The sequence below is a fragment of the Pimephales promelas genome, chromosome 10 (genome assembly GCF_988280905.1).
Source record: "Pimephales promelas chromosome 10, fPimPro1.hap1.1, whole genome shotgun sequence".
NCBI classification, from domain to species: domain Eukaryota; kingdom Metazoa; phylum Chordata; class Actinopteri; order Cypriniformes; family Leuciscidae; genus Pimephales; species Pimephales promelas.
Window position 1 is genome coordinate 27,942,843 of NC_142778.1, and position 14,133 is coordinate 27,956,975.

General features: G+C 38.8%; 2 protein-coding genes across 3 annotated transcripts; both read right to left on the bottom strand.

The window, feature by feature from the left end:
* Window positions 1-161: 161 nt before the first annotated feature.
* On the bottom strand, window positions 162-6,528 carry wee1 (WEE1 G2 checkpoint kinase). Its single transcript, XM_039693266.2, has 10 exons — window positions 5,456-6,528; window positions 4,779-4,984; window positions 4,409-4,475; window positions 2,785-2,957; window positions 2,413-2,681; window positions 2,220-2,312; window positions 2,058-2,143; window positions 1,789-1,959; window positions 1,504-1,649; window positions 162-1,372 (listed from the first exon to the last, which is right to left on the bottom strand). The coding sequence occupies exons 1-10, from the start codon at window positions 5,924-5,926 to the stop codon at window positions 1,216-1,218; spliced, it is 1,839 nt and encodes a 612-aa protein (XP_039549200.2). The 5' UTR covers window positions 5,927-6,528; the 3' UTR covers window positions 162-1,215.
* A 637-nt stretch (window positions 6,529-7,165) lies between these two features.
* znf143b (zinc finger protein 143b) lies at window positions 7,166-14,100 on the bottom strand. 2 transcript variants are annotated; one of them, XM_039692761.2, is made up of 16 exons: window positions 13,949-14,100; window positions 12,371-12,486; window positions 12,190-12,279; window positions 11,911-11,994; window positions 11,689-11,769; window positions 11,248-11,432; window positions 10,954-11,022; window positions 10,752-10,868; window positions 10,559-10,634; window positions 10,349-10,474; window positions 10,063-10,242; window positions 9,681-9,908; window positions 9,269-9,402; window positions 8,744-8,899; window positions 8,515-8,658; window positions 7,166-7,513 (listed from the first exon to the last, which is right to left on the bottom strand). In XM_039692761.2, the coding sequence occupies exons 2-16, from the start codon at window positions 12,477-12,479 to the stop codon at window positions 7,430-7,432; spliced, it is 1,863 nt and encodes a 620-aa protein (XP_039548695.1). In that variant the 5' UTR covers window positions 12,480-12,486; window positions 13,949-14,100; the 3' UTR covers window positions 7,166-7,429. The 2 variants fall into 2 exon arrangements, with proteins under 2 accessions (XP_039548695.1, XP_039548694.1); XM_039692760.2 differs by having other exon boundaries at window positions 11,911-12,006.
* Window positions 14,101-14,133: the final 33 nt, after the last annotated feature.

Genomic DNA, 14,133 nt, shown 5'->3' on the forward strand with positions numbered 1-14,133 from the left:
TACATTTCCAAACATTTAAATGTGATATTCACGAAAGACAGTTGGGTTTGCCGGAGCGTTACAATAGAAACGGTAATCTGCCTGTTCTAGCGCCATCAGAATGTGAAGGTTTAATTACAAAAAGTTAACTGTTAAAGTTCAAATAAAGCAAACTAGTCGCGTTTAGGTGAAAACAGTTTATTAAAATGAACTTATTTACAGACAAAATGAAGTTTTGAGGATTAGCAAAACCAAAGTATCTAAACAGTACCCTATCAATGTAGTTTATGTAGCACATAAGTCAAAACTATACATTATTAACTAAAAAGACATAGGATGAACTGGACAGATTGTTTTAATGCTACAAAAATAGGGTTGGAGATTTGAATGGCATATGTAGATTTAAATCATTTGAGTCCAGTTTTAAGCATATTTGTCACATGGTTAAATTCAAGATTTGACAAGATTGAACAAAGCAAAGAAACAGATGAATGTAATTGCAAAAAAAAAAAAAAATTAATGATGATGTTTTGAAATATCGCTTGTTTGAAAGGATAAAATGATTTAAAAGTTACTTAAAGAAAAAACAAAAATCTTCCAACCCTACCAGGATACAGACGAACATGAATAGCAGCAGGCTTTCTGTGGCAAGCTCACCATTGCCTCCAAAGTGCTCATTTTAATGGCAATCTAACTCAACCCCCAAGTTCTGTGGCCCAACAGGCTTTTTTTCACAGGCAGTAAGGTGTGCACCTTAGGTGTGCACCTTGTGTGCAAATCTTCGATCTGGTACATTCACATATCAGGGCTCAATAGGGGCACACATCTCCAATTTGGTAAAGAGCACACTGCAGCTTTGAGAAAGCAAGTGCAGGGAGACCATTTTGACTCTTACCTATGGAACTTAAAGCAAGGATTAGGAAGACAGATCTATACTAAAAATGTGTCCATTATAAAGGCAATTCTGTCAAGAGATTTTGAAATGGCAAACCTAATAGATAAGGCAGATCTGCATTACATATTCAAAGGCTATTGCCAAAACAATGCAGAAGGACCCAAGCTTCAGTATAGACCATGGTACTTGTGTCAAACAGTGTAAGCACTATAAGTCACGGGACAGTCTGTGTCATCCTTCTGGCTATAGACAAAACTGTCTGTGTGCAGTGCACAATCTTTTCATAAGCACCACTGTAGTTCTCGCTCAGGATTGGTCATCTCCTTTGTCTGGAGTTCAACTCAGTAAATTGTGAGGCTAACAGAGCGGTTCATCTTCTTTCCGATGAGTCGAGAAGTTCTCGAGCTGGACTGGATTGTGGAACGTGTAAGAACGCGATCCGTGGACAGAACCCTCTCCTCTGCTGCAGCCTTTGCCATCTGAGCTTTCTTTAGCTCCCTGAGAAACAAACACCAAAAATGAATTCAATCCAAAGTAGAAGTTCTCACCAGTAGGATTTAGTATAACAAGTAAAAGACTTCTTAATGTCCAGAATTTGCCTTTTTAAATGAAATAATATAATCACATACTTCTGCAAAAGTGCGTTCTTGAATTTCTCAGCATTGAGCTCTACACGCAGCTGGTCAGCACTCATTCTGGAAGCAGTCAGAAGAACGGGATGTCTGACTAGGTCAGTGGTTGAGGGTCGCCGTGTTGGGTCAGGATGGATCATAAGCTGTCAGGAGGATATATACATTTTAATCAAACATTCAAGACCCCGTTCAAAAACATTTTTAAAAAAAATGTTACGGCACTACAGATTTTGTTTTTTAGAATTACTTACATTTAGGACTATTTTATAGAAGCAACCTTACCTTCAACAAGCTTAAAAATTCTTGAGAAAGCACTTGTGGAATATGTGGCAGAATGCCCTGTCGGATTTTGTGCCACTTTTCTCCATTGGTGGGAAGGGGCTCTGCTCCACAGGCACTGACTAAAGTCAGAGCAAGGGCAAATATGTCTGCTTTTTTCAGGTTACTGTAGTCCTGTGGGTAAGAACAGCTAAATTAGTACATGATATTTCACACAAGTTTGTGACCCTTCAGGAATTCTAAAGAATAATTAAAAAAAGAAAAGGGTGTACCTCCTGAAGAACTTCATTTGCCAAGTATCTGCTGTCACCTTCTTCAACTTGTGGATTGGTAACCGTTGTAACATGACCCAGATCACCTGAAACAGAAGAGATTGTTAAAATCTTGTCAACTTCATTAAGCAATCATCTAGGCATGTAATTTCAGCATTTTACCTATTTTGTATACCACACTTGTAGTGGGCCCATCTTCTTCATCTTCAAATTCCTCAACACTTGGAACAGGTTTGCGTGAAATGAATATATTGCCTGAAAAAGAAATCCAAAATTAAAGCATAATTAAATGAAATTTTAACAAAGCATCAACAAGATATTTTAAGCTAAACGGCTGTAATGATCAAATACATACTTGGCTTGATATCCATGTGAACAAGTGCTGTAGAGTGAATGTACTTCAGTCCACGAGAGACTTGCAGTAGCAGATCCTTCAACTCCAGCTCAGACAGGAAGTGTATGCGTCGATTGTTCTCAGCGATGACATCAGACAGGGTTCCACCATTGCAGTACTCATTCTGAATCAGCATGTGGTCATCTTCTGCCCAAGCAGAGTAATACCTCACAACATGGGGGTGCTGTCCAAGAACTGCATGTGCATATACCTCACGAAGTGCATTTTGCCTATTGGGACGGATAGAATTCACAGAAATAATTCGAAAACAATAAGAACCTCCATTCAATAAAGTCAGTGTTGTCGAAAACGCATTCATGAAGGTGCACTTACTCATCCACAGAGCCTGCCAGGGGCTTTTTAGAACGTTTGATTGCATAGATACACCCGTCCAACCGCTTGACGCATTTGAAAACAGAACCAAACTCCCCAGAGCCAATCTTCTCCAGCTCATGGAATTCAGATGCATATCTGGACATCATGTTATTCTCCATCATTGTGATCCTCTGTGGGGAAAACCAGTTTTTATTAGGGCAAAAAAAATACAGCAGTACTCATCTAACTAGATATTCAAGAGATTAAAGTAGGAATGCACCCAAAAAAAAAAAGCCATTTCGTGTTCTCGCCCAAGTGTTATTGTTAAAAATCCAGACTGAAACTGACCAGAAACGGTTACTTTAAAATCCAGTAAGAGGATCTTTGACAAAAAGACATCATGAAATAAAATTGACCCATTTACTTAGTAAGCGGACATTACATTACATCACTCTTGTGGTGAATCCATAACAAGAAAAAACTGTTCGTCACTGTAATCTATATTAAAATCTGAAAAAAAGAAAAAAAAAAAAAAACGTTCCTTCTCAGATGACTCCCCTCCAACCGTCAGTCAGCTATGAGCAAGGGATGGAGAGGAGGTGCGCTAAAGTAAAACCCCACTTTCTATACAATATTCCAGTTCACTTGGAAATACATCACAACACTGAAGTCGGTTGCAACTACCAGTTCACAGGGACTTTTAATTTAAAGGGATAGTTAACTTAGAAATTAATTTGATATGTTTTGGCTTACCTCAAGGGCATCCAAGATGTAGTTGTCTGTTTCCACAGTATTTTCAATTTTGATGTTTTTAGGTCAAACTGTTGTTGTCTATCAGTCATATAATGGAGATTTATGGGGCCCACCCTAGGTTCACCTCAAAAAGCATTCACAGAGAAGTCCAAATTAAACATGATTTAATGACTCGTAAAAGTACACATTGATGGCCTAAAACACGAAATGAGCGGGGTTTTTGTTTTTCCGGAAGTTTTACCTTTCACTGTGAAGATCTAAACATATTTAGATATACAGGAAATCGCAATGGAAGACGATTTCGATATATCTAAATATGTTTAGACCTTCACAGTGAAAGGTAAAACTTCCAAAATCTGTGTAAACAATAAGTGACGTAGACGTGCGAGAGATCACTTCCGGCGCTTGCGCAGACCGAAGCGCCCGCACCCTCAGTGTACTTGGACGCGACTGTGATCACAAGAGGTAAAAACGATAAAAATACTTTGTTTTCCCACACAAACTGCTTGTTTCGTGTCTTAGGCCATCAATGTGTACTTCCATTTATGAGCCATTAAATCATGTTTAATTTGGACTTCTCTGTGCATGCTCTTTGAGGTGAACCCAGGGTGGACCCCATAAATCTCCATTATATGACTGATGACAGACAAGAACGGTTTGACCCAAAAATATCAAAATTGAAATACTGTGGAAACAAAGACACCTACATCTTGGATGCCCATGAGGTAAGCTAAAACATATCAAATAAATTTCAAAGTGAACTATCCATTTAAAAATCAGTTTCAGTTCCTTTTGGTTTCTGCCTAAATGTATTTCTGTGCTTCAATCTATAAAAAGCAAAGAATTTAAGAGTACAACTCACAGCTACAATTAAGTATAAAAAAAATACCTTTGGGGGCGGAATCAGTTCCTCTTCTATTTCAGCATCACTTGCATCCATGTCCTCTCCGCAGGAGCTACGGAATGAAAAGACATTATTAGAACGCTAGGGGCAGCAGAGAGGCCTGACTAAGCACATGGCGTGTAGTTGGAGCGAACACGAGGAGCTGGTTCCTCTCCAACTTTTTGTCTTGTAACAGAATTAGTAAACGGATTTAACGAACGGCCCTGCAACCTGTGCCACACCTGTCCAGTATCAGCATAGTCTATCATTCTATTAAAACTACTTCACAGCAGTCAGCAACCTCCTGTAGGTTAACTCGATAAAAAAAAGAAGAAAAGATAGAAAAGAAATTTAAAGTGCATTATGATCAACATACTCATTCCAGTGTGACCGTTTCCTGTTGTTTCTTTGTAGTGTTGAGGACTGCACCAGAATGGAGTCCGGGGTGAAGGGGTTGATGTTTACTAAAGGTGTCTGGTTTCGTCTTCCGTCCAGACAGGCTTTGCTCGTTGAATCCACATTCTTAAACAAGGCGACTCTCCGGTTCGTCGACCCCATCGTCCTGGCCCTCGACAACAAGCTCTGTAGATGCAAAATTAATACTCGTTTTTAAAACGCATTTAAAGTTTTAAACCACATTCCCAAAACACAGTAAAATTCAAAACAAACCGACACAGTCAAAAAGAAAGAAAACAGGGAGGGGAAAGGAACACTGCACAGTTTTAAATGATGTAATGTGCTATTATCAATAGACTGATTCACTCAAGTGGTTACGCAACTTTGTACAGCAAGTCCAATATGTGTGTCACTAGGTGAACTCATCCACCTAGTAAAGGCTGGACTGCTTTTTCAAATCATAACTAGGTTAACGTTACTTTGCTTTTTGAATATTAACAATGGCAGAGGAGACATATTATACAAATGTAAACAACAAAATGTTCTCTTGCGTTATGTATTTTGAGTAGAACCAATGTTATATATTTAACATCGGTTCTACTCAAATACATAACGCAAGAGAACATTTTTCATGATTAAGGTAACATGAAAACAAACCTTTGGGGTGTGAGGGGTATCAAACAGACGGAGTTTTCTGAAGGTTTTATGGGGTGGTGTATCAGGACAGTCCGGGACAGGAGAGCTGGATCCTTCCATGTCATCATGAACGTAACTCCTCTCGGGTGAACTGTCGTAAGCCTGGGGACTTTTCCTTGGCGATGGAGAACCTTTCATGTAAAAAGTTTGTTTCGCGCGAGACGGTGAGCCAAATCCCTCCTCGTCCCAGGACTCGTCGTCGTCTCTGGTTCGGCTAAGCGGGCTGCTGCTGCCCAGGTCCTCCGGCCTCTTATCGCTGCTGCGCCGCACGGACACCGGGGAGTCCAGCTCCGTGAAGCCCGACTCGGCCCCGGTGCTATTGTTTGCGTCTTCGATGCTGTCCTCTTCGCCATCACTTGGCGAAAATTGCAACTTTTGGCGAACGGGTTTAATATTTGGAGACTTGCCGTGCCTCCGTGGGCCGAAACTCATCTTTCCAGGCAAATGTTCAGTTTATGTGAAAAGATCAAACTTAAAAACACACAACGCAAGTTGTGTAAGAGTATAACAACCAGCCCAAAACGGCTGGAAAATCAGGCAAATATTATGCAACTTAATTTAGATAAACATATCTAACAACACTGCTCGTGCAATGCAACAACCGGAACGCCGATGAACAGTCCCAAAAACGGCGATGCGATGTCCCAGGTGAAAACTGCTACAGATTGTCCGAAAAAATATCTCCTTTTGACGACTGATATCTCCGTGACAAGTCCAAACTAGTTCAGTTTAGACGCATATCGAAGCTGATAACGACGTTGAACTCGTATAAAACAAGCGTCCACGGAGGAGTTTCGACTGAAAAAATGGCTGCTCCACAAACTTCCAACTGATTTAGAAAGAACTAGAAAAAATAAATTCCTAAAAGTAACTACGCGATATTTAAGACGCCGAATTAGAAGGCAAACTTCTCAAAACATGTCAAAACACCTCAAATAGTATCTTTTAACACAATAATGTTTACAAAACTAGTTTGAATGGTGAGCTACTCCTCCCACCAACACGCGTGGTCAAAGCCTTCCCGCGACCGTTGGTCATGTGACGTAATATACTCCAATGAGCGACGACTTTCAAAGTTTAAAAGATAGGAGGTTCTGTAAGTGCTACGTCAGTAAGCCCCTCCCCTGAAATGCCCACTGACTGTGACCTCAATTTGGCGCGAATGCTCTTCTTTCATCTACGAAATGGTCTCGTTTGATCATGGAGTTGATCAGACGAATGTTTTAGTGAGCTTTCACTATGGCACATTGTCTTCCGTTCTAGGTGACACACAGGAACACGTTACATTAATAGCTTGGTATTATATTTGATTAAATTAACAATTTTTGTTAGTGTTTTTATGGTGGTGTAAATTAGCCACATGGTTTTGTTTTGATGCTTCTCCAGTTGCATTCACTGGCAATCAGTTAACAATAGCAATCACTTAAAAAGCCTGTTAGGCTAATGATGTTTTGCACACCATGTTATTGGGATTTTCCAGTATTGTTCTCAGATTATCAGGATTAACTCAGTACATAAAACCCCCAATCACAATACTGAAATTAGATACAGTACCATGTTTGGGTAGTCTCTAAAAATGTATATGGTAAATATGAAGTGAATTCCAACAGTTGTTTTGTTAAGTCTGTAAACATTTTACTGCATGATGTCAAAGAATACAATACAAATAAATACTTTTTTCATCAATATATTTGTAGACCTTTTCATAACAGTTTGCAAAAAAATAGCATAATCAAATATATACAGAAAAACTCTACTTTTAAAACAGTTATATACATATCCACACAAAAATATCTTCTTGATATATTGCATTCATGATGTCTGCATTACAAAAAACAATGATGCTTGACAGGTTTTCAATACCCAGACTTACACACACACACACACACACACACACCCTTGAGATGTTTAGTTCATTCTGTTATACAATGTGAGTTAATCGTCCATGCCAGGAGTTTCTCCTTGCTGTATTCTTGATGCTATTCTGATGGCTTCTTCTAGAGAGGGCTGATCACTGAGCTGATAGGGGGAAAAGTTGAAATTAAAATTTAATACAACTAAACTGTTTGCAATTGTAGCACAACTAATCATTTCAAAATTGTCCATCTTGCAATGCACAATGGCACCACCCACCAAACACAAAGTGACCCCTTTTCTAGAGAGTGACACATTGCCAGCTCTTTTGTTGGCAATAAAGGCTCATTAATCAGGAGTGAATGGAAAACCAGTCAACAAGGTTGATTGGACTAGGTTGGTCAGTTAGTTCTCCATTAGTGCAAAAAAGACAAGTGATACAATCACTAATCATAATTATTAGATGATTAAAAGCTGGAATCAGTGCTTCATTAAATAGTATTATTTAGAAGCCAGGATTAAAAAAAGAAAAAGATTATGGCCTGGTTCCACAGACAGGGCTTAGATTAAGCCAGGATTCAATTACGACATTAAGTAGCTTTTATAAATATGCCTTCGAAAAAAAAAAAACACTACTGGTGTGCATCTTGATACAAAAAAAAGGCATTGACATATTTTCAGATGAACATAAATAATAATTTAAAAAAAATACTCTAGCTTTGGTGTTTTTTTGTTTAAAAAAATATAATTTCTAATATAATACATAATATTAAATATTAAATACATTTGATCTGGCTTATCTTAAAATTACTTATATCATGCTGAGAAGCGTAGTGCATTTTATTTAAAATGCTTCCAAACATTAGACCTACAGAACAGTCCACTATACTAATTCGGTTGAGAGACGTACATCTTTAACACACATCCTAAAAACACTCTCAATGGAAAGGTTACAACCACCAACAAACAGTCTTTTGGAAATAATTGCATGTTCCCACCCTAAAAGTGGCTTAAAGGTTTACAGCATTAACTGGAGATTTTATTATTTATTAACAGGCAAAGTAAACACATGATTTAAGCTCTGTGACCACTCCTAACTTTGTGTGTAACGTAACACTGTCTGTGAGAGTGAGAGTGTCCATAATGCATGTGTATATGTTCTATACCTGCACAGCTATGTGTGTGCCGTTAGAGGTAGCCAGCAGCGTGACTGGGTGTGGTCTTGTGGAAACCACATGCTGTTCGTGATCCTGTACAAGTTCCCCTTCTTCTGTCTGGTATGCAGATAGATCTGGCGTCACAATGGCCACCTAAATCGCAAATAAAGTTTACAAATTAGCTCAACTTATTTGTGTATTTAGCAAACTAATGGAATCCCTAGGTAACATCACCAACCTGTCCCTCTGTACCATCTGAAGACACCATTGTGACAGAATGTGCTCCCCCTGAGGATAGCATTGCTTCATGTGCTGGGATAGTTATGGTGGTTCCCTCTTGTGTTACCATTGTAATCGTGCCTCCCATAGCCTGCATATCTTCTTGAGACAGAACCTAAGAGGGAAAAGATACGTATTTACCTGGAAGGTAACTGCATATGTGGATCACCCTGACATAGATTTTACTACACCAACAAATGTTTTACGTTTCCATTTTCCAACTGTGTACACCGGACGCAAGTGGCACGACATGACAAAAGCAAATAGGACCTATTATAACCAGTGGCATGGTGTGATGCGAAACAAATTCCTGACAGTAAACTGATGTCCCTGTTCTATTTCTCACATACTCCAAGTACCTAAGCTATTTCTGACATGAAGAACAAATGGATTTGCAACGGTCACTTAGTTGCGTCCAATGTATTGTGGTGCGACACGACAACAACAATCTTGTCTGGTGCAGACAGTGCATGTCATCACTGACCTGTTGTGTGCCATCCTGAGATATGAGAGCCACATGATGTTGTCCCATGACTTCTGATCCTGACACCTGCTCAGACCCTGAGTCATCTTCCACCACTGATGGAGTGTACATTAACCCAGGCTCATCAATGGCCTCTGAAAAAGGTGCGATTTCAAAATTCAGATTATGAGTTAATCAATATCATTTAATCATTGCTCATTGACTAACATGTAAATGTAATGCGCCGCCTTTATGCGATTCTAATGAGATGTAGGCAGTACTGCGATTACAACTGTGAAACAAGAGTAAAGCAGTATGTCATGTACACATCTTTCGGCATTAAATAATAATCCTGATTATTGGAAATAATCACATTATTGGTCCACATGTAAATGTTGTCATTGTTTGTGACTGCAGATTTAAGTAAACAGACCTGCAGGGGGCTCAAAATAAGCTTCTTGTTCCTCTTCAATTGGCTCTGTGTCATTGTGCGCTGTGCGTTTATGCATGGCTAATGTAGAAATCTGCTTGTACGTCTTTCCGCAGTGGTTACAGTTGTAGGGTTTGCAAGGCGTATGAACCACATGGTGCTTGTACAGGCTGGAGTACTCAGTGAAACGCTTGTCACAGCCAGGAACAGTGCAGACGTAAGGCTTCTCACCTAAACATGATGAGACACACTTTTGAGCTTATGGTCTGAAATTATACCTTATTTCTATACAAAATAAATCCATGCAAACTCAAAGTGTCTTCAGGTTTCATTATAATAATACTGTTATATGTTGGAAGCAGTTAAGAGCAGACAAGACAAGTACCTGTGTGGATCCTCATGTGATTTTTGTAATTGGTGGCACTTGCAAAGGCTCTTCCACAGCTGGGTTCGGAGCAGTAGTAAGGCCTCTCACCTGTGTGAGTACGGATGTGGACTTTACGGATATTGGAAGTGGTGAAAGATCTCCCACAGCCTTCAAATGGACATTTAAAGGGTTTTTCTCCTACAAAATGAAATGTTATGCAATTTAAACAACAAATTTAAAAACAATGTATCAACATCAAGTCAGATGAAACCCTTATCAGAGATGAGGTAAATATGAAACCCACCTGTATGTGTTCTTGTGTGTTTTTGTAAGTCTCCAGAGGTTTTAAAAGACTTGAGGCAGTTAAGTTCCAGACAGCGATATGGTTTCTCTCCAGTGTGTGTTCTGACGTGACTCTTGAGACCATACCCTGAAGAAAGCGGAAAGAAAAATAAAATGCTTGTACAAATAAATTGGAGGACAATAGAAACAAGCTTGTGGAAACAATCTTTACCTGTTGCAAACTTTTTGCCACAACCTATATGTTCACAAATGTATGGTTTATCCCCAGTATGCGATCTTTCATGTACCTACAAATATTTGGAAAACGACATTTTCAAGAAATTAACTTCAAAAAGTACAGCAGAGACAAAGGACACATGTGAACAGAAAACTTTTAGAAAATCTTCTCTCTTGCACAATTTCACCTTCAGATGGTGAGCAGTAGTATACAGTTTCCCACATCCCTCATGTTCACATCGGAAGGCCTTTTCCCCAACATGCTGGATTCTAGGTGACCGGCTGTCTTGACCCTGCAGTACAATCTGAGTACAAAAAGTGGGGCACGGCTTCATTAACATGCAACGCATTCATTTTATTAGATACTTATTTAATAAATAGAGACGGTACCTGCATATGCACACTGCCATCAGAGTCTCCTCGACCAAGTAACCCAGTGCTACATTCTGTGGCCTCCATCTACAAAAAGCCACACATTTTAAAATAGATTTGTAGTTACATTACATAAAGACAAACCCTTTCTTTAAATTTACAAACAATTTAAGAGTAACGCAATACATTTATAAGTTTAAATCGGTTTAGTATTCCAATACATGTTTGTTTCTGTTAGAGTGGGTTAATTAAACCATATAAACAGAATAAATAAAAAGAATGCAGAATAAGTGACAGGGCATTGATCTTAACCTTAGTAGAGTATTGCTCCAGCACACTGATGGTCTCAGCATCAATTGTCCCATCCGTCTGTAAATCTGCTACAGTACCATCTGCTTGGATGGCCAGGATGGTGTTGGATGGAGGCATATGCTGAATATATGCAGTGGTGCCATCCTCCAGCTGAACAGCCTGTAAACCGCCCTGATCATATGTTTCTAAAAAGATAGAACATGTGGAGATTTTCTAACTTGATATCATCATAGCGAATCTAACATTTAAACTGATTTTTTTTTTTCTTCTAGTGTCTTTAAAGGCCAATTCACCCCTCACTGACAGACGGCAACAGTCTGTTGAGTCTGTTGGCGTCTGTCGGAGCTTGTTTTCACCAACTGAACACGCTAAATAGGAATTAAAATGTCTGAGAAGCGACAAGTTGTAGTCACAATACACAGTAGTAGATCTGAGACAGACCTTTGGGTGCATGAATGTAAGCAGTCGTTCCATCCTCTAGTTGCACAGCTTGCCCATCTTCTAGTCTCAATCCTTCTCCACCTGAAAAATAAAGGTTAAAGCATAAAGGCAAATGTATGGTCTTTAAAATACAGAAGTAGTCTGCGTTTTATCAAAATAGTCCAATTAGACAGTCAGTGATCATAGAGCTGCATCCATTAGAAGGAAATCCATATGAAATACCTGTTTTAGACATTGGTAGGTGCTGGACGTAAGCAGCAGATCCATCCTCCAGTTGAATCACTTGCCCTTCCATTAATTTGTTTTCTGTGAAAGAAACTATAATATGCTGTAAGATTTGAATGGTGACTGAGCAAGAAAATTTGTGCATGCTTTGTAACCACACAAATGTTTGTTCGTAAGATGAATGAAATACAGAACATCTGGACATTTTGTATCAGAAGAAGAACTGAATTAGCTAATGCATGCCAAAAAGTACACATTAACGTTTAGTTACATTACCTTTAGGGCTATGTTGGATGTATGCTGTGGAGCCATCGACCAAAGTCACCGCCTGCAAGCTCACTGTGTCCATTCCATCCATGTTGTCATCTGTGTGGGAGCAGTTGACCATTATGGGTCTATATTGCACAATCTACAAATTATAATAAGGTTACAGAGATTTTATACATATCCATCTCACCTCCAACTGTTACTGCCTCCGTCAGACAAAGGGTGACCTGCTGCGGGTCCCCATCAATGCTGTGAAACTCCATGCCCTGGGTGTCTCGATTCACCTGGGCTAAGAGCATGATCAGCCTGTACAAACCAAGCAATAACCATCAGTGATTTTGTGTTAAAACCCACAGGTAATCAAAGGCCTGAGATGATTTACTGTCATGGTGGGTTTTGAAATACTCCTGTCATTTTACAAAATTTAGACAGTGCATGAACTAAATTTATTATAATTTAGCTATATTTAGTTTACAAACTGCAAAAACACATTGAAAAAAGTGACAGGATATTACATTTGTAATATACCCTTCCTGTATGACCTAATTTTTAAAGATTTTAACATATTAAAATATGTTATAATAGTGAACCTGACCCCTACTGTACTACATTGTTCAGAAGTGTACGTGCATTTCTTAAACCAGCATATATTTTTTTGTCCTAAAACTTTTTAAATATGCTTAATTTAATCATTACATAAACATATTATAAATACTAGTAAAATCAAGTAGTGACAGTGTTATTCAGATATCAACTATTCCCCAAGTAATTTAGTTCTGTTAAAATAACTTCTATTAATATTAAACATGATAACTGCTATAGACTCTAGTGTCTATTTAATAGTGCTAGGAAAATTGGAATAGATTATTACAGCAACAACTATACTAGTCAGAGGTGATTATTACGTGAACGACAGATCCCAAAAGATTCAATGGCAAAAATGTGTCATGTGCATCGCACGCATCAGGAACAACAGAATGCGTTGACTATTTAAGTAATATTTAAATAATAATAATTTGACAAAGGTACTAGTAAAATACATAATAGACAGTGGTTATTGTATGGAATAAATATTATAAAGGCTTGGCCCAGAATATATAATTCTTAGCATTCTGCAAAGAATCTATTTCTCAAATAGTGCAATAATGAAAATGTTGTTAATGCACGTGTATCCAATTCATGTATGTGCTAACGCGGGAATTTCATTGCTACTGTCCATTTTAACCAAATAGCTAAAATTTCTTAAGAATATAAGAAATATTACGAAAAATGTCGGGGATGAAAAGGCAGTGCGGGTAAAGTTGCTCACAAGTTTTTAGTTTTATTAGTTGACAGGAGGACACCTGTCATGCTAACTCGTCCTCACATGTTAGCAAATATGCTAAGTTACAGTAAAGCTCGCGTTTTAGTTTGGCTGTTTCCTAACGTTCCCGTTGAGATTCATACAACTATACCATTTCCCAAACTATCCCAAAACAATAATGTCCTTTAAAGGCGTTTAACATAAACAAACAGCTGTTAGCCAGTATTGAGTTCGTTGCTGCGGTAAATTGACAATCACAATCGGGACGTTACAATGTTTCAACCGATTACAACCCTGGTCCAACTGCCTTCAATAAATAAAACAACGCTTCCGATGCATTTTCACTATTTTATTTCGTTTTGCATTCCACATTGACTTCCACCACACTTCCACAACCGCACTTTCCGGCTAAGCGGCGTCTGAGGAAATAAGGCACACTGGGTAAAAACACATTTATATACTAACCTCCGAAAATTTTCCAACAATCCCTTCGTTCGACCACCATGCACCAGGGCAGGAAACGCTATGCAGAAAATTCAACCCCAGAACCTGAATAACGGCAGAATGATTCTAATGATCCGTAATACGTTTATGCGATTGGCTGAAGGAGGCTGTTGACGCGCTCCCATTGGCTGAACGCCAGTCCATGC